We start from the raw sequence: 20602 nt of genomic DNA on the forward strand, positions 1-20602 counted from the left end.
CCCCCCCCTGCCATCCAGGTTGCCCCCAACTGCCCTCCCCTGCTGTCCTGGTCACCCCAACTGCCCTCCCCTGCTGGTCCAGTCACCCCTAACTTCCCTCCCTTGCCAACCTGGTCACCCCTAACTGCCCTCCCCTGCCAGCCTGGTCGCCCCCAACTGTTCTACCCTGCAGGCCTGTCCTTCCCAACTGCCCTCCCCTGCCAGCCATCTTGTGGTGGCCATCTTTGACCACATGGGGGCAGCCATCTTGTGTCTTAGAGTGATGGTCAATTTGCATATTACCTTTTAAAAAATATATTTTATTGACTTTTTACAGGGAGGAAGGGAGAGAGATAGAGAGTTAGTTAGAAACATCGATGAGAGAATCATCGATCAGCTGCCTCTTGCACACCCCCTACTGGGGATGTGCCCACAACCAAGGTACATGCCCTTGACCAGAACTGAACCTGGGACCCTTCAGTCCATAGGCTGACACTCTATCCACTGAGCCAAAACGGTTTCGGCTTTATTACCTTTTTAAAAAAATAAATCTTTGCCGAAACTGGTTTGGCTCAATGGATAGAGCGTCGGCGTCCTGGGTTCGATTCCGGTCAAGGGCATGTACCTTGGTTGCGGGCATATCCCCAGTGGGGGGTGTGCAAGAGGCAGCTGATCGATGACTCTCTCTCATTGATGTTTCTAGCTCTATCTCTCTCCCTTCCTCTCTGTACAAAATTAATAAAATAAAATAAAATAAATAATAATAATAAATAAATTAAAAAAAAATCTTTGTTGTTCAGATTATTACAGTTGTTCCTCTTTTTCAACCCCCCCCCCCATAGCTCTCCTTCATGCAGTTCCCATCCTCAGCCCTTACCCCCTCATTGTCCTCATCCATAGATGTACAGATTTTTGTCCAGTCTCTTCCTGCACCTCCCACACCCTTTCCCCCCCAAGAATTGTCAGTCCACTTCCTTTCTATTCCCCTGATTCTATTCTATTCACCAGTTTATTCTGTTCATCAGATTTTTTATTCACTTGATTTTTAGATTTACTTATTGATAGATATGTGTTTGTTGTTCATAATTTTTATCTTTACCTTTTTCTTCTTTTTTTTTTAAAATATATTTTATTGATTTTTTACGGAGAGGAGGAGAGAGGGATAGAGAGCTAGAAACGTCGATGAGAGAGAAACATCAACCAGCTGCCTCTTGCACACCCCCTACCGGGGATGTGCCCGCAACCAAGGTACATGCCCTTGACCGGAATCGAACCTGGGACCTTTCAGTCTGCAGACCGACGCTCTCCTGCTGAGCCAAACCGGTTTCGGCCTTCTTCCTCTTCTTAAATAATACCTTTCAGCATTTCATATAATACTGGTTTGGCGGTGATAAACTCCTTTAGCTTTTTCTTATATGTGAAACTCTTTATCTGACCTTCAATTCTGAATGATAGCTTTGCTGGGTAGAGTAATCTTAGTTGTAGGTTCTTGCTATTCATCACTTTGAATATTTCTTGCCACTCCCTTCTGGCTTGCATAGTTTCTGTTGAGAAATCAGCTGACAGTCTTATGGATGCTCCCTTGTAGGTAACTAACTGTTTTTCTCTTGCTGCTTTTAATATTCTCTCTTTGTCTTTTGTTCTTGGCATTTTAATTATGATATGTCTTGGTGTAGTCCTCTTTGGATTCCTTTTGTTTGCGGTTCTGTGCACTTCTGGACTTGTAAGTCTATTTCTTTCACCAGGTGGGGGAAGTTTTTGGTCATTATTTCTTCAACTATGTTTTCAGTATCTTGCTCTCTCTTCTTCTGGCACCTCCATAATTCGGATGTTGGTATGCTTGAAGTTGTCCCAGAGGTTTCTTACACTATCTTAATATTTTTGGATTTTATTTTTATTTTTATTTTTTTGCTTTTCTGATTGAGTGATTTTTTGCTTCTTTGTATTTTAAATCGTTGACTTGGTTCTTGCGATCCTCTAGTCTGCTATTGGATCTCTGAATGTTATTTTTTATTTCAGTCAGTGTATGCTTAATTTCTAGTTGGTCCTTTTTCATATCCTCAAGGTCTTGCTAAATTTATCTACCTTTTCTAGAAAATTCTTGAAAAATCTTATTACCATGATTTTGAACTCTATATCCAGTCGTTTGCTTTCCTCCATTTCTTTCATTTGTGACCTGTTTATTGTGTCTGCATTTTGGCTGCTTCCCTGAGTTGATAGACTGCCTTTGTGTGTTAGGTATTCTATAGGGTCCAGTGGCTCAGCCTCCCTAGTTACCTGAGGTGGACACTCTTGGTGCATCCCTTTGCGGGCTGTGTGCACAGTCTTATTGTAGTTAAGCCTTGATTGTTGTTGGTATCACTGGGAGGAATTGACTTCCAGGCCAATTGGCTGTGAGGATCAGCTGTGTCTACGCTGGGAGAACTTCTGTGCTAGAGACACCCTTATGAGACAAGACTTGCAAAAGCCTCTGTGCTCAGCTTGGATGGGGCAGAGTCTCAGGATGGAGTAGACAGCAATGGCTTCCCATCAACCCTGCCCTAAAAGGCCCCTGAGTTTCAGTGTCCCGTGGTAATTGCTGCAAGCACCTCTGAGAGAAAGCCACCCTCAAATTTCACCCGCTGCCAGACAGTCCACTTTCTCCCCAAATAAGTATGGGTCCCCACAGTCTCACCCGGAACTGGAGTTCAGAGCAGTCAGGAGCCTTGATCTCCCTCCTGATTGAGAAAGTCAGCCCCATACTCAGTTGCCTGCACCGGCACGCCTCCGTACCTCTACCTTCTGCGCAGTTCCTCTGAGTCTCAGTGTACTTTTCTCTTTCCTTCTAGTTGTAGAATTTCCACTCAGCCAGTGGTTCTTGGATGATGGTCTGTTTTGTCTTTTAGTTCTAGTTTTGAAATTGTTGTGTGAGGCAGCAGTTTAGGTGTTTACCTATGCTGCCATCTTGGTTTCTCTCCATATTACCTTTTTATTCTATAGTATTATATAGTTTGAGATTATTTGTATGTGTTTTAAAATTTTTGTTTTAAAAATTTTGATAAATTTATAGTGATCACTAGGAACCTACAAATGCATAGATTAAGACAAAATGGTTTAATATCTGATCTCCTTTTTCTTTAACAGTTCTGGATAGTAAAGCAATAGATCTTATGAATGCGCTAATGAGGCTAAATCAGATCAGGCCTGGGCTTCAGTATAAGCTCTTATCTCAGTCTGGCCCTGTCCATGCCCCAGTCTTCACAATGTCTGTAGATGTGGATGGTACAACATACGAAGCCTCAGGACCATCCAAGAAAACAGCAAAGCTTCATGTAGCAGTGAAGGTACTGTATGTCTTAACTTACTAGTGCTTTGCTATTTTATGTTGTAAATATGGTGGTTATTTTCCTATAATAAATTATCAGAACTTTTTTTTAGATTTTAATAATATAAAGAGTTTTGTGATCTCTGGTCACAAAATTCTTTTTTGGTTGTAAAATATGTGTTGATTATACAAAATTTGAAAAAAAAACAAAAAGAAAAATATTAGTTGCATATTTCTGAGACAGATGATATATATATACACATACATATACACACACACACACACATATACATACACACACACATACATTTTACCCTCTGATTTTCTTTATTTAACATGTCCTGAATGTTTTCCCCTGTGTTAAAAGCTTCATAAATAATACTTAATTCTTGTATGAGTAACATGATATTGATATAGTATTTGTTTAAAAATTTCTTTATCATTGGATATTTTGCTATTTGCAGACTTTTTCTGTCATAAATTTGATAATTATCTTTGTGCCTGGTGCCCCTTCTGTATTTCAGAGGATTTCCATAGGTAATATGATACACAATTGAGCCAATTAGTCATTCATGTAGGTTTGTAGAAAATTCTTACATTTTGGAATCCCTCTAAGAGCACATTTGACTTCTTGCAAACGTATATGAAAATTTCAAAGGTCATGTAGACTGAAGATAAGTTTTTCACTTAGAAGTTCTGTTATGCAGCCATCTGGCATAAGATATAATTGGTCTGTTTTCATGATCATTCCATTTTGCAATATGTATTATTAATGTAAATGTAGACATTATCCTAGAACTAAGGATACAGCAGGCAGCAAAGTCTTTATCCTCCTGGAGCTTGTATTCCGGTGTGATATGTTGGGGAGACAGATCACAGATATATAAGTGAATAAGTTACATTTCAGGTAATAATAAGAATAATGCAGAAAAGTAAGAAATAAGCTTAATAATATAAAACAATATTTATGTTCTGTCTTCTTTATAGAAAGGGTACTTCATATGATGAAATAGTATGAGTTTATGAAACAGAAGAAGAAGGCCAAGAATGAGGAACAAGGTGAAGCCAGGAATACGGCTAAAAATGCAGTTTGATAATTTAGCTATAATTTATATATGCTGAGAATGAGTCATAATTATAGACCTAGGTTCTCTGGCATCTGACACAAAAGCAGGTGAAATCTCGATCCACTGTCTATGACATAATAACTGACAGTTGATTGAGAGTCACAGTTGTTCTGGTATAAAAATCAAGTGGGCATTCTCCTTGGGTAAGTCTTTGTAAAAGGAATAGCAATGATATCTTTTAAAAGGTACCTATAATGTAGAGATACAGTTTGTGGTTGTTTTGTAATAACCTTTAATACTGTATAAACTAGAGGTTTCATAGCAAATTGCAATTCAATAAAGTTAATAGAGTGGTACATTTTGCAATATGACAAGATTTAGATGATATTTGTTCTCATAATAACCATTAACATTTTGGTATGTATTTTTCCAAATCCTCCCTTCCCTCTCCCCCTACAATTTCAAAATCTAAAAAGCACTAAAAATGAAAAATACTTTCCTAAATTTGATGCAAATTCACTTGATGGAAAAACCTGACCAGAATTGATGTGTGGCTATTTTTAGTCTTTATTATTCCATTTAATGTGAATATTTCATCTATTTCTTTGCCCAAACATGGTTTAGCACCTGAAATACCACTGGAGATTTAGAAAATATATGGTGTAAATATATTGGAGTAGCTTTCTAGCCTCTGAAAAGTTATAAATTCTCAAAATAGTCCGGCACCAAGGGTTTTAGGTAAAGAATGATGGGAACTACAAAATATCTACTTAAAATAGGATCATGTTTTCTTTGTTCATCTAACAATATATTGAGTTTTTTTTATAGTTATCATAAAGATTGTTCTCATTTTTACTGATGGCGTAATATTTCATTACCACTATTCTACAGCAATGTCACTAATCCTTTTTTAAATATACTAGTGGCCTGGTGCACAAAATTCATGCATAGGGGGATGAGTATCTTTCAGCTCAGCCTGCACCCTCTCTAATCTAGGACACTTCGAGGGATGTCTGACTGCCAGTTTAGGCCCTCTGGCAATCTGGGACTGCTGGCTCCTAACAGCTCACCTGACTGCCTGCCTGATAGCCCCTAACCATTCTGCCTGCCAGCCTGATCACCCCCAACTGCTTCCCCTATACCAGCTTGATCTTCCCTTCCTCCTACCCCCTCCACCAGCCTGATCACCCACAACTGCTGTCCACTCTTGGCTCCTAACCGCCTCTACCTCAGCCCCGCCACCATGGCTTTGTCCAGAAGAACACCCAGAAGGTGTCCTGGAAGGTCTCCCAGTCTAATTAGCATATTACACTTTTATTAGTATAGATAGAGGCCTGGTGCACAGGTTGGGTCCAGGTGGGACACCCGGATCAGGGTAGGTGTTCCCTTGGAGAGTGGGGCAGCTTGGCAAGGGGCCTGTGGTTGTTTGCAGGCTGGCCACGCCCCCATTGGAGTGTGGGTGCCCACTGAGGACGTGTGCCGGCTTGGGAGAGGGGCTGGGGCAGTTTGCAGGCCAGCCATGCCCCCATGGGATAGGAGTCCCCGTTGGGATGCCTGCCCAGCCTGGGTGAGGGTCTTCTGGCTATTTGCAGGCTGGCCACGCTCCTCAGCGGGGACCCTCACCCCATGGGAGCATGGCCAGCCTGGGTGAGAGGCTGAGGGTTGTTTGCAGACCCCTCCCTCAGTGGCTGGCCAGGGCTACCCAAGCCTCCTGCACTCAGGCCTGCTCCATGGCCACCGCCAACAGGCCCCTCCTTTGGTGGCCGGCCCAGGTGGGCTGGAAGCTTGGCTTCTTTTGTTGCCAGAAGTGACCCAAGCCTGCTCTGGCTGGCTCCATGGCTGCCGCCATCTTTGTCCCACTAATTTGCATACTCATTCCTAATTGGCTGGTGGGCATTGCAAAGTGATGGTCAATTTACATATTTCTCTTTTATTAGTGTACATATGCTTTCTTTTGATTACTTTACATCTTTTTGAACTAGTATGATTATCCTTTAAGATGTATCTTACAGGTAGAATTACCCGGTCAAGAAGAAACCCATTTGAATGATCTACTAATTAAATATGTATTGAGATTTCTTTTAATGTCGGGTATATATTTGTGAAAGTAGGTTCCACTTGATGAAAATCCTTGCATTTCTTAATAAGCTTAGTAGGGTTCTGTACCTGTTAAGACAAATAACACCATAGAATCAAAAAAGAAGAAATCAGTTTCTGCCTCAAGAGCCTGGCTGCTCAACAACAGGCAGCCTACAGTGGTCAATCTTCCCTTTCCTCTTCCAGTTATTTCTTCTTAGAATCCCTCACAAATAACACCTGTAGGGACAAAAGCAGCCATATTTCATGGAAAGAATCTTATTCATTGGAAAAAAGATCAGTTAGAAGGGGACACAAAGTTAAGACTCTTTGGAGAGGTTCTTGGAGCTATCAGATCTCTATCAGATAGAAGCCATGAATGTGACTTTGTTTTGACTGGAGAGCCATGGGGTAGAATGTGTTTTTATGTGTTTTCACTCTTGGTCTCTAGTCTTTTAAGGTGTCATCTTTCTCAGTTTTAACCCCCTATCATGAGAAAAAAAAGGCATGGTTACACTAGACTTCCCAGTCACCTTATTTCCAGGACTCATCTTGTGAATTTCAGCTCATTTGATGTGTTTATTAGGTTGGATTTGTTAGTTAGACAATTGAAACCCACTTTTCTTTGGTATAGCAAATTTTTAGCCTCATGTAATTAAGTCAAATTTTTAGCCTCATGTAATTAAGGCAAATTTTTAGCCTTAATTTTCATTTCAAACAAACTGTCATTCCAGAAGTCTGAAGACTTCACTTTTTTGTTTACTTTTATAGCATATACCAGTTAATCATCTTTGAATTTTGTATTCATAGAAAATTACTTAACTTGAAAATTTAGTCAGTTGAGCTGCATTGCAAGTATTCTGTATCCCTTGGTATTATCTATTAGTTATATAAACAATTTATGAATGTATTGAAATAAGTTGCTATAATAAGAGGTAAGTAAATGAATTTGATATGTGAGAAAGGGCAGAGACTTGCTAAGTAATTTACATGAGGCTATTTTAACTACCTGTTTTAAATGGGGCGAAACTGCATATGTCTATCTAGTTTTTATTGGAATGAACAGGTCAAATTTACTTGTGACTGACTCTGGCTTTTGACTTGCAGCTTGTTAGCTAGTGTTAATTCCAGGCTAGTAACTGTTCTCTCAGGGATGTGATTTCTCAGGAAGAATATATTCATTTGCAGGACTCAGTGGATTGATGAGGTTGTAACCATATAATTTGAGTGTGTGCTCAGTGTCAAGGGCTACCTGACTACTTATAGAACTCAAGATGTTAAAAAAAAAAGGGGGGGGGGCGGGGGATTATGGCTTTATTCCCAATTAATACAAGCAATTTATATGTGATTTCAAATGTTCAACAGAATGCCAGAATTTCCATGTGAATTGGGTAAATTAATTTCAAGTTCTCTTTATAAAGAGTTCTTATGCTCTTTTTTTTGTTTTGTTTTTTTGTTTAGAGTGATACTACCTTATTTATATGGGTAATCCGTCATAGAAGTTGGCATTGCTTATAAAGGCTGGGCTGCCTGGCTGGTCATTTGTGTGATTATCAGAATCGTTTATTTTTATTTATGATCTTTTTAAAGCCAACTTAATTGAGTTATTTATTTGCAGGAAAGTTAATTATTTATTGATATTATGGTTTATAATCATGTAACCACCACCTCTGTCAAGATATAAAATATTTTCTCTCGCCCAAAAGTCCTCTGATGTCCCATAGTAATGGATCTCCCTTGCCACGTCTCTACCCCCTGGCATCCTCTAATCAGTTTTCAGAATAGTTTTTTTTTTTTTGAGAGAGACCTGCTATGTATAGCTGGGATTGTAAAGAAATATAATGTGCTTTTACAGTACAGCAACTTAAAACATTAGTCAAAAAGTAAAACAAATACAGGGGGATTTTTAGGAACCTCTCTATTTTCTGATATAAACCTATAAATTAGTAACAGACAGTCCAATATAAACCTGTTTAAAAGAGGCTTATACAAGTCCTGGTGAACGTATTTCTCTTGTAAACTGAAAAGCAGTGTCATCTTGAAGGAGGTTTTAAAAGGCGTGTGTGTGTGTGTGTGTGTGTGTGTGTGTGTGTGTGTGTGCGTGCGCGCGCAAAAACACAGAGGGCTCTGAAAACCTTATTTTATGAAAGATAAGAAATTCCAGGCTTGACTGGAACTATAAAAGAATGGACATTGGAGGAAGCCAAGCCATAACCAGTTCTTGTGAGGAAGGGAAACCTGAAATTGTTCCTGGTTCACTTCTTACAGAGACTAAACCTAAAGACTGAGGTCTCAGGTCTGACTTATGGTTTTAGTTAAAAGCAAAGAGGCCAATAGGAGAAAGCTTCAGATGTTATTTTGTAATTGACTGGAAAATTGATTTCAAGGTAAAGAAAGCTTCTTGATGGCCTTTTTGTGCTAATTTCTCCTAATGGGTCGAATCATAGAATTTAGAGTCTTCTAGTCTTGTATCGGAAAATTGAGAACCAGAGGGGAAATACAGGATTAGACCCTCCTGTCTTTTCCTTTCTAGTCCAATGTACAGTTTTACTTCTCTCCTCACCTCATTGGTTGAACTTGGCTATTTTCTCTTATCTCTTACCTCTAAGTTAAATGAACCATGAGCAACCTCAGGTTTTCATTTCCATCATCCTTTATTTAAATCTAATTACTCTGTGGAGGCTTTTTTCATTTTTATGGTGATATCCTGGTAGGTGAAACCAAAGATTTGTATACACATATAGTACCATCTTGCTCTTCCTACAAGGTAGATAATAGGTTCAAATGTTGTGGATTTGAAATTGTTGTCTTTAATATTTCATCTATTATTTGTGGTTTCTGTTGTTTGAATAACACTGAATCTTAATGTAATTTGTACAGGTATTGCAGGCAATGGGATACCCAACAGGGTTTGATGCAGATATTGAATGTATGAGTTCCGATGAAAAATCAGATAATGAAAGCAAAAATGAAACAGTGTCTTCAAATTCAAGCAATAATACTGGAAATTCTACAACTGAAACCTCCAGTACCTTAGAGGTATATGTATACATTATTTTCCTTAGAAAAAAAATATTCATTATAGAAAACTTGAGAGCTATGGAAAAATATAAATAAAAAGCAAAAGTATATATAAATGGATATATTCCAAAGGCAAGTATTATTAATATTTTAGTTTATTTTCATCCAGCCTTTTTTTTTAATAATTTTTATTTTCATTTTAATTCTCACTTGGTATTTTTTCTTTTCTTTTTAAGTGCGGAGGGAGGAGGGGGAGACAGAAAGAGAAACATCAATGTGAGAGAGAAATATTGATATGAGACAGACAAATGAATTAGTTGCCTAACACACGCATCCCAGCTGGGCAGGGCATTTAACCTGCAACCCAGGTACATGCCCTTGCCCAGGAATTGAACCCTCAACCCTTTGCTGCACAGGCTGGCACTAATCATTGAGTAACACTGGCCATGGCTCTCTAAGTATTTTTGTGAGGGTATTTTTATACAGTTTTACATCTTGTTTTTCCCTCTTAATTCTTAAAATATTTGTAAAAGGCCCTGGCTGGTTTGGCTCAGATGGTGGTAGCATTGTCCCGTGCATCAAAGCTTACTGGTTGGATCCTGGTCAGGCAGAGTCTGAGTTTCAGGTTCCATCCCCCATGGGGGCACATACAGGAAACAGCCATTAGATGTTTCTCTCATACAATCATGTTTCTTTCTCTCTTTCTCTCCTTTCCTCTCTCTCTCTGAAAAAAAAAAAAAAAATCAGTATAAACATATCCTCAGGTGAGGATTTTAAAAAAAAAATCTGTACATGTACTGTGTACTGTACAACATATTTAACTAGCATTTCCCTTTTGCTGCATTTCACAAGTATATTAACAATAACTGTAGAGCAAAGAAACAGAAGATCTAGTGGAAGAAATTTAGGATTATTTGAAGTTGTGCTAAGCTGAGAGCAGTGGGTCATCATTGAGTTGGACTCACTCTGAGAAAGACATATAGCTTGACCTACTATGTTCCTCAGACTCTGGGAAAGTCCTGGCCTATGAGCTTATGACCACAGACACCAGAATGGGACAGAATCCAAGCAATATATTCACAGCATATTTGGGAATTCATAAGGAAAATTGGCTTTCAAATAACAGCAATAGCTTACATTATCATTTAAAATTGGTCATTTCTATGACTGCGTATTTATTAAGGAGTACCTGCTTACTACAGTTGCTGAAGAAATGTTTCCAGAGCCTCAAGATGCCCTTAGGTTAGAAGGTCAAAAGACGTGTTTATAACTAATTACACTGTAATGTGATAAAGCTCTGTGATTGCAAAATGAATATAATATAAAATCTCCAAATAGGAAATGATTGAAACTTACACATGTGAAATAAAGGGAGTAAAATGTGAGCTAGGTTTTAGATAATGTGTAGGGCTTTTTAGGGAAGAGATAGAAGGCATTCTAGGTCAGAGGACTAGTAGGTATAAAGGAGTTGTGAAAGGAAATGTTTAGAAGTACCAGATGGGCCAGTGAGGAGGGGCCTGATGGGGACTGAAGCCTGTAAAAAACCATGCCTGACTCTCTGTGTGATGTGGAGGACAGTAAACATGGGTCCTGGCTTCTGAGAGGACCAGTCAGTCATTCACAAGTGGTAGTCATAGGCAGAGCAAGATGGGTTTTTTGTTTTTTAATATATTTCATTGATTTTTTACGGAGAGTAAGGGAGAGGAATAGAATGTTAGAAACATCGATGAGAGAGAAACATCAAATTGCTGCCTCCTGCACACTGCCTACTGGGGATGTGCCCACAACCAAGGTACATGGCCTTGACTGGAATTGAACCTGGGACCCTTCAGTCTTCAGGCTGATGCTCTCTCCACTGAGCCAAACCTGTTAGGGCCAGAGCAAGATGTTTTGCTGGCAGTCTTAGAAATTGTAAGGAGAGAAAGAGGTCGTTAATTATGAGGCTCAGACCTTTAAGTTTGGAGGGAACTGGGAAGGAAGAGGGCAGTGTGGCTGCACTAATGGCAGTCACGAGTGTATGGAGCTTTTGGTAGTGAATACATCACTGCTTTGTTTCTGGGTGATGTAATAATGGGGGGCGACACAAAGCCCTATTCTTCATTGAAGTAGGAGTAACTGATTAGAATGCAAATATTTTTATATCTTGACTTGTTTTTATAAAAGTGATTTCAGATTTGGGAAGCAGAGAGAGATTACCATAGACTAGTTTTTAAAAAAGGATTACCTTTTAAAGCTGGAGACTGGAAATGTGGATTATAAAAGCTCTTCAAAAAGTCATATTTATTACAAAAGGCCAGAAATGTTTATTGAGCTTGTCTTTAAAAAGAGTTCAATGTTTCACTTCTACAGCATCAACCACTTACCAAATCAGCGAGAATCTTGCTGTCCATTAGGTTTATATACATAATAATTCTTTTGGGCATTCATTTCTTTTCCAGCATTTCTTGAGCAGTTACTGTGGTGGAGTTATAGACATGATCTCTAACCTTAAAAAGTCCTCAATCTTTGGGTCTTCCTCAAAATCATAACTGTATTTTGCGGTTTGTTTTACTTTTGGTGCTAACTTCTCCATTTGAGCCTTCACACTCTTATGAGAATTACTTTTCTTCCCATGACTCTTACCTTTTTTTAAAGTCAGTTTTTTCTATCACTCCTAGAGTAAATTTTTACAGCCTACATCTAATTATGAACTTTCCCAGATGAAGGTCTTTCAGTCTTTCCATTATCCATGATATAGGCAAAGCCTGCGGCCTGATACACAGTGATTATGATCTGGCTCCAGTAGGGGTGTTTGCAGTGTGAGGTTCTGCATTATTCTTCTCACCCCTTCATTCAGCTCAACTGAACCTCCTGCCGTTTCTTCTGTCCAGAATGCCCTTCTCTGATTCCTCCTTAGGATGGTCTGGCACTTAGCTCCCTTTTATGGGTGGGTTCACATTGTCACTTCAGGGAAATTATCCTGATGGCCCTAGAAAGTGAGTCCTTCTATTGTGTTTCCTGAACTTACATCTGTTCTGTAATATACATTGTTTTACAGCGATTATATCTGTCCCTTCCACTGCACTATAGCTCCTTGGGGACAGGGGAATGACAACTTTTATTGTTATTTTAAAATTTCAGAATCCATCGTTTATAGCCCACTGTTTTGTTTTGTTTTGTTTTGTTTTGTTTTGTTTTGTTTTACCTTAGGTGCCCTTAAATCTCTTTAGAGATACTGCAAGGTTGAATGGGCATTTTCTTCCTACCTCCTAAATTGAGTTATTTTTTCCTAATCCTAATGAAAAAAATACAGTGAACACTCACTTGAATCTCAACAGTTGTATCCATTTTGTTAGTCCTTTAGATTATTATTCTTAGACCACGAACACCACAACCACAGATCAGACCCGAGAGCACTATGTAATGGCAGGACTACATTCCTCTTGAATACTAATCTATTGGGACAGCCCTGCTTCAAAGGCAGGGTGTTCAGATGACTGGCTGGCTGCCTGGGACATTTATTCCTTTTCATACCTTTATAGATACTTTGTCATTTGTATATGGAGGTGCTCATGCACTAGCTCCTAAATGCTTTAAAATACAATTTTGAGCCTCTTTTTCAACAGAGACAAAGTATAATTGTATAATAAGAAATTTCATACTTTGAAATCTTGCTTGCTTGTACTTCCTTTTAGGTAAGAACTCAGGGCCCTATCCTCACAGCAAGTGGCAAAAATCCTGTCATGGAGCTCAATGAAAAAAGAAGAGGTCTGAAGTATGAACTCATCTCAGAGACTGGTGGAAGCCATGACAAGCGCTTTGTGATGGAGGTGTGTACCTAGATGCAAGCCAACCTGTTTTGCCCTCAGATATCAATAAATTTTAGTCTGAGTCTATTCTTGCTGCACTATTTGACTTTTGGTGTTTTCTGTGTTATGATCCATTTAAATTGAACTACATAGAGGAATTGCATGGGCTAACTGCGGAGTGTCGTTCTTGATTTTAGGTAGAAGTAGACGGACAGAAATTCAGAGGTGCAGGTCCAAATAAGAAAGTGGCAAAGGCGAGTGCAGCATTAGCTGCCCTGGAGAAGCTGTTTTCTGGACCCAATGCAGCAAATAATAAGAAAAAGAAGATTATCCCTCAGGTATGAGTTGAGCATTAATAACTTTGAGAAATATTACCAGAATTAAGTTTCCTTTTCTGTTTTTGTGCCACATTAGCTTTTTAAAAACTATTTGTTTTTCTTGGATTTAGTAATCTTTTATTTGGGTTAGGTCCATGGTGGGCAAACTGTGGCTCGCAAGCCACATGCAGCTCTTTGGCCTCTTGAGTGTGGCTCTTCCACAAAATACCATGGCCTGGGCAAGTCTATTTTGAAGAAGTGGCATTAGAAGAAGTTTAAGTTTAAAAAATTTGGCTCTCAAAAGAAATTTCAATCGTTGTACTGTTGATATTTGGCTCTGTTGACCGACCACTGGGTTAGGTCGTTAATAATATAAATGTGTCAGTGGGTCCCTGTTCTGTGGTTGCCCTAGGTAAATTATATATTGAAAAGAGAATGTTAGCATTATTTAGGGGTTTCAGGGCTCTTTTGATGAGGTGCAGTGTTGAGGGATTTGGACTTGCATGAGATGTTAGCATTTGTCTGGTGTAGGGAAGCTGCCAAGATAACTTGGGCTTACTTTCACCGGTCTGCAGATGCTCTTCCATTTCCTCCAGTTTTGAATTTTTGCAGCATTTATTTTGGGCTTTCTGTTGGAGATGGCATAGTAGAACTTGACCCTGTGTTGCTTCTTCTGTTGATTGGGAATGTCAGTGCTGCAAAGGCCTGGATTTAACCAAGGTATTTGGAAAAGATGGCCTCCTAATTCCATGCTTTTGGATAACAGTTTCTTCTGATCATTTTTTTAATGCATTAAAAAATATTTTCTAGACATAACATGTGGATGGTTGTGAGGGAAAAAGATACAGAAATAAATATGGCACAGTCTCTCCTTCATGGAGGGTACTGTGCAATAATATCTGAATATATTATGTGATAGGAAAAAAGCAATTAAAATACTTATATTAATAGAAGGAAACTTGGGTTATTTAATATTGTGTGTTAAACAGTTTCTTTTACATATGCTCGGTCTATTATAGGAGGGTAGAATTGATCTCATTTTATTGATGAGTAAACAGGATACCAAGAAATTAAGATACGTGTGTAGCAACATATCTTAAAAACTTGTTTTGTGTACAACTTCTTTTATTTACTATAATAAATTGCTTAAATCTTAGGATTCAAAATATAAACAAGTAATACTAACTTTTACTGAGATTAAATAAAAATAAAGTTTAAATTGCAGAGGAAGACATGTAGAGAGAATATGAATTTTCTTTTCCTAAATCTTCTAGAATATGTTTTAAATTTGGAGAAAGATAATTGTTACCTTGTCTATTTTGGTGTCATTTTCCTATGACTTACATCTTGTAATTGGCCAGTTTATTTTTGTGTTTAAAAGCCTACTTGTAGAGACTTTTAAGGTAACTTTAGTTCTATTGAATAGTAGAAATGAGCTTAATTTGTGTGAGGTCACTCTGCTATTGCCAGATTGTTGCTTCCTGACTACTTTTGAATAAGCTGTGTTAAAAAAAAAAAAAAAAGTTTGCTTGAAGTTCACTCATTTTTAGAAGTTTTCCATCCTAGAAGCTATAAACCTCCTGTGTTCAATGTGTTTGACAGCCAAGAAGCAGTCTGTTTTGGATGTGTGGGGTGATTTTTTTTTTTTTTTCAGCCAAAAAGAAAAAGTTCTCTGTGCATGATATATTAAACCTTGAAACTGCCTCTGCCCAGTTATATTAGCAGTAGAGGCTGATCTAAGAGGAGAAGATAGTGGTATTTCCATGTGAGATAAATGTTGTGTGCTCTGAGATACTGTTGGCTTTATCATACAGTGAGCTTTGAGGCTCTGCCCTCTTCCCCCTTCCTTGTTTGTACAATAGTAGGGTATATTAGTAGTTTCTAGCTTGAGTTTTTGTTGCATTATTTCACTACAAAATAAGTATAGTATTTAACTTAAATCTAGATATCCTTGATTTTTTAAAAAAATTTTAGTCTTGGAATGGGATGTTTTAGCAGCCCTGTGTGCTGTTACTGCTTGATTTAGTCAACTTTTCAGGGTTTTATATCTTAATTCGAAACTGCTCTTTGTACTCTGAAGTAAGGAGAGCAAAATGGGTATTATTTTACTATTACTGGGGCAACTCCCCTAGAGAGAGATTATGGGACTTTACCAGATTCTAAGACATTTTATTTATTTATTTTTTTAAATATATTTTATTGATTTTGTACAGAGAGGAAGGGAGAGAGATAGAGAGCTAGAAATATCGATGAGAGAGAGTCATCCATCAGCTGCCTCTTGCACACCCCCCACTGGGGATATGCCCGCAACCAAGGTACATGCCCTTGACCGGAATCGAACCCGGGACCCTTCAGTCCACAGGCCAATGCTCTATCCACTGAGCCAAACCGGTTTTGACAGATTCTAAGACATTTTAGAGCAAGAAAGGATTTTAGAGTTGGTATGTATGTATGTATGCATATATGCGTGCATTATTTATTTACTGATTGGTGCGTGCATGCACATACCCACAACAGAAGAGACAGGCTCAAGGAAATCATATGACCTTCCTGAGGTATTAGTAACTTAGAGCAGAAACTGGCATCCACATCTTTTGTCTTCCTATCATAGTCCTTTTTTACAAAAACTCCATTCCGGTTTGCAGCTTGTTCTAGGTGATTTGTTGTTGCAGTGTTTTTTATGTCTATCCGGAGAAGTCAGTGAATTTCGATCAAGTGTCTATAATTACTCTAGTCTGGCCTCAGCGGAATTTGAATGTAATTTGATACTGAAATTTGTATGTAGAAAATGAACTCTTTTTGGGTAGCCCTTAAGTAAAAAGAAGTTATTTGCATATTCTTATGTACTTAGCATATTACCTAGAATAAGTCTGTAAGGTAGGTGTCATTTTCATTCTACAGATGATAAAGTGAAGGCTTAAGGTCATAGGCGATACACTGACTGTCATATATAGGCTCAAGTTTCTCAGAGGGTATACATTATTAAGAAATAGTAGGATAATAGTTTTTATTTATCTCAGTAATAACAATGTGTTATTTTTAACAGGCAAAGGGCATTGTGAATACAGCCGTGTCTGCAGCAGTCCAGGCTGTTCGGGGCAGAGGAAGAGGAACTCTAACAAGGGGAGCTTTCGTTGGGGCTGCAGCTGCTCCTGGCTACATAGCTCCAGGTACAGTACCATCCGTAGATCTGCCTCCTTTTTCAGGCCAAAGAGGAATGGCATCTCTTAATTTTCTAGGATTATACATGGTCTCTGGAAATACAATATGGGTGCAGGATGGGCGTGTACAGAAATTGGAAGGAGAATCTACAGAATGTCACAGGTTTTCTCACGGAATCTGCCGAGTGAGTAGAGGCTTCCTGGAGGGAAGTGGCAGATGAGCAGTGTTACATATAGTTGAAGGGATGTTTTGTTGACAATGAGGAAGCTAAAAGATGTAGCACAGACTGAGGAGCAGAGTGCATTCAGTGGGATACAGAAGACAGAAAAATAACTGCTAAGAGGTTTATTGAAGTGAAGCCTGGGCACTATTAGCATTTCCTTAACTCTATGTTTGGGAACCATCACAGACTAAAGAAACACAGAAAGAGAAAAAGGGGAACTTACCCAGAGCTTACTATATACCAGATACTTAAAAAAAAATTTTTTTTTTATTGATTGATTTTAGAGACAGAAAGGAAGGGGGATGGAGAAAAACATTAATTTGTTGTTCCAGTTATTTATGCATTTATTGGTTGATTCTTGTGTGCGCTCTGAATGGGGATCGAACTCGCAACCGTGGTTTACGCTCTAATCAACTAAGCTACCCAACCAGGGCACCAGATACTTTCATATAAGGGGTTTCACTTAGTTGTTTCTAATCTTCGCATGTTTCCTCACATGGAAATTATTTCCATTTTCCAGATGAGGAAAGTAGATTCAGGGAGATAAGGTGAAGCAAAGAGTTGAATATAGATGTTTGTAATTCCAAAGTTTCTCTTTCCCATTTTACCACATGGCTTGAGAGAGAGGATAAAAGTGCCATCTCCTTGCCTGTTCTAAACCATATGTCATTTTAATGGTAGATACACATGTTCCATTAAAATCAAGTTCTCTGCAATATTGAAAGTATGGAACTTTTAACTTGACACGTAAACTGCTTGTAGTTGTTGCTCAAGATGAAATTGTCATAAAGATAGGGTGTTTTTTATGCAGTCATTTTTTAAGTTTACATAGATGGTGGTTTTTTCTGAAGAAAGAATTGGAATAGATTATTTGGGAAGTTGTATGGATAATTGAATTTGGCAATTCTACCTTCTAGAAGTTGATCCCAGTAGGGGCATAGCTCAGATATTTGTCATATACACAATAGTTCAGTTACTCTAAAGGTGAGGCATAACTAATCAAATAGTCACTGTTATAGACAGATGATTCGATGACAGAGAAAGGCATGATGCTATAAGAGGATGTAATAGAAAACTGCTCTAGTCTATTGGGTCCCTGAAGCCTTCCTGGAAGAAGTAACACTTGAACTGAGCTTTGAAGAATGAGGAGGAGTTAACTTGGGGAGGAGTGTGAGGTGGAAGTTTCACACAGAAGAAAGCATGTGCAGAGACCTTGTGGTCCTGGTGGTAGGGAACTTGGCTCAGTTGAAGGTTTGGAAAGGTCAGGATGTAATGTGGAGATTCTTGGGGTGGGGAGTGAGTTGAGCTAAGGCTGAATGCTCAGGCCCAGCCCTGGACTCAGTGGTTTGGAATCTGTTCTTAGAATCCTAAGTGCAGTGGTGTGTCGTGAAGGATTCTAAGAAGTGAAATGACAAGATCAGATTTTCTTTTTCCAGGTCATTCTATTGTGTGAAGAATATTGTAGGAACAGAAGCGGGCATGACAAGACAAGTTAAGGTTTTTATAAACTAGTAGCCCAGGCAAGAAACAATGGGAATGTCTCTAGTGTGTATAAGGAAGTAAATGGGTGGCAGGAAGTGAATAGGTTGATGGATTCATGGATTTAAAATGAAGAATGAAAAAGAATGAATTTCCAGGATATCTCCTAGGATTTTAAGCTGAAGGAATTAGACTGGATAATTGTGCCATTCAAAGAGACGGAGAACACTGAAAGATGCATGTTAGGGACATGGGAGAAAGGATAGTCATAGTTTGGTACAATCTCTGTACAAATTAAGGCATTCTTCTGTGCATCTCGCTATTTCAACTGAAATTTTTTGCCTTATTTAATGCATTGTTGAAAGGAAGCAACTTTCACTTCACAACAATAGGCAAATTATTGAGATTAGCTTTCTTACCTTTGGTTACATGTTCCGTTGGGACTCGATCTATTTGTGTCTATGGTTGCTTAGTCTTGAACATTTGCCTCCTGTTTGAGCGGTAAGTAGCCATCGTCTGTCTAGTGGCAATAATCTTAGGTCTGTTGCCAGGTGTGTCTGCTCTGTAGCAACTTGTCATCACATTGACCTCTGTGAAAGGCCAGTCTCCTGAAGTTTTTAAAAATGAAGTTCTCTTAGCCTAGAGAAGATTCAAATGAGGTTGGTTTAAGTATGAATGGGTGATATGCCATTTGTGGAGTACATGCTGTGCAGCAGGGACTGTAGTTAGTATTTTTACGAATATTATTTAATTACATTTCACTGCCAACTCAATTACTGAAGTAGACTATGAGGTGCAGAGAGGTTAAATAACAGGTACAATTCAAAGTCACCTTGCTAGTGAGAGGTGAAATCAGGATTAGAGCCCCAATGGTTTGCTCAGTGGCCAGCTTAGCAATATATCCTCATTTCTCTCTAAGGAGGTCTTGGTAAAACCCTTGAAACTATAGTCTTAGCCAAACAGCTGCCTTTTCCTGGATTTCATGCACAACGCACTTTTTAAAGCATTAATTTCTCTTTTGACCTCTGATATTGTTCCTACTGCTTATTATGTCCACTTAAAATAACAATTGAGCATCAGAGATTAAAATTGAGACTGTGTTGTACTATCCCTAGTTTTATATGACTGAAGTATAGACTAAAAAGTGAAAAAAATGTATCTTTCAGGAAATGTTTCAATTAGTCCCTAAAAGCAGTGTAGTACTTGTTCAGTGCACATTTGAGTGTTTTGTCTCAAACAGGAGATTTGGTTATTCAAAGACGACCAAGACTTAATGTCTGCCCTAGTGAATGCTTGGGGTCAGGTGGGAGGAGGACCAGACATTGAGTAAACACCATGCAATGCGATGCAAGCTGTAGCATGAGCGGGAAAGGAGTGGGAGACTTCAGAGAGGAGGTGATGTTTGGTCCTGATCTAAATGACGAGTTGCAGCTGGTCATTAGCGTAGCAGACAGAGGGGTTGTAATGTAAAAGTGCTCGCTTTGTTGTGGGTAAATTGTGAAGGGCATGTACCTTCCATGCCCTTGTCCTATTTTAGAAACAGTTTTTTCCTAGAAACTTCCCCAAGTGATTTAGTATTTATATTTTTTAAAGTTGTTTTACTGAAAAATTAAAGATTGTAGCTTCTGTTTCTAATCCCTACAACACTAAAAAGTAGCTTGGAATGTTTTTCATTTTAAAGATGAGAAAACGGCAACTAAGAATTATATGTCTAAGAACATATAAGAAACTTGTGCCAGAACTAACTGGTTCAAAATCTTCTGTATTCTTTGTATTTGTTTTTATTGACAATATGAGCCTTTTCTCATAGGCACCAGATGTTAATGTCAATTGCACCACTATTTACTGAGAGACCCTGTACTGGGGCCAGGAATTCAGAGAGCAGCAAGATACGGACTTTGCCGTCAAGCCCACAGCCTGACCTGTGTGCCCTCCTTAATGGCAGTTGAGGCTCCAGCCTGCTCTGTCACTTGCTTTCTGGAAAGAGACTTGAAGAGGTCTGTTTTCCAGCTCTGAGAAATTGGTCACTTGAGTAGTTCTGAGTATTCCTTTGTTCAACATACTATATTTAGCCAGTGGTTACTACATTCTGCTAGATTCAGGCGATGCAGCGTGTCTGCCTCTCCCTTGGGAAACACAGACAACGAGATGACAATTGTAGTAGGGTGGTAAGCATAGCGCTGGAG

The 20602-nt window shown here is 38.7% G+C and overlaps 1 protein-coding gene across 5 annotated transcripts in view; it reads left to right on the top strand.

Moving 5' to 3' along the window:
* Positions 1-20602, top strand: part of STRBP (spermatid perinuclear RNA binding protein) — a 133510-nt gene that overhangs the window by 94608 nt on the left and 18300 nt on the right. For all 5 annotated transcript variants that reach the window (XR_014796433.1, XR_014796434.1, XM_084899964.1 and 2 more), the window contains 5 exons: positions 3103-3302; positions 9307-9465; positions 13122-13256; positions 13433-13573; positions 16599-16722. Coding sequence is in view for 3 of the 5 variants with exons in the window: in XM_084899964.1 (XP_084756090.1) it covers positions 3103-3302; positions 9307-9465; positions 13122-13256; positions 13433-13573; positions 16599-16722 (759 nt within the window). In the remaining 2 variants the exon portion in view is untranslated. The remainder of the gene's footprint in view (positions 1-3102; positions 3303-9306; positions 9466-13121; positions 13257-13432; positions 13574-16598; positions 16723-20602) is intronic.

This window comes from Pipistrellus hanaki, assembly GCF_964339955.1.
Source record: "Pipistrellus hanaki genome assembly, chromosome: 11".
Taxonomy (NCBI): Eukaryota; Metazoa; Chordata; class Mammalia; order Chiroptera; family Vespertilionidae; genus Pipistrellus; species Pipistrellus hanaki.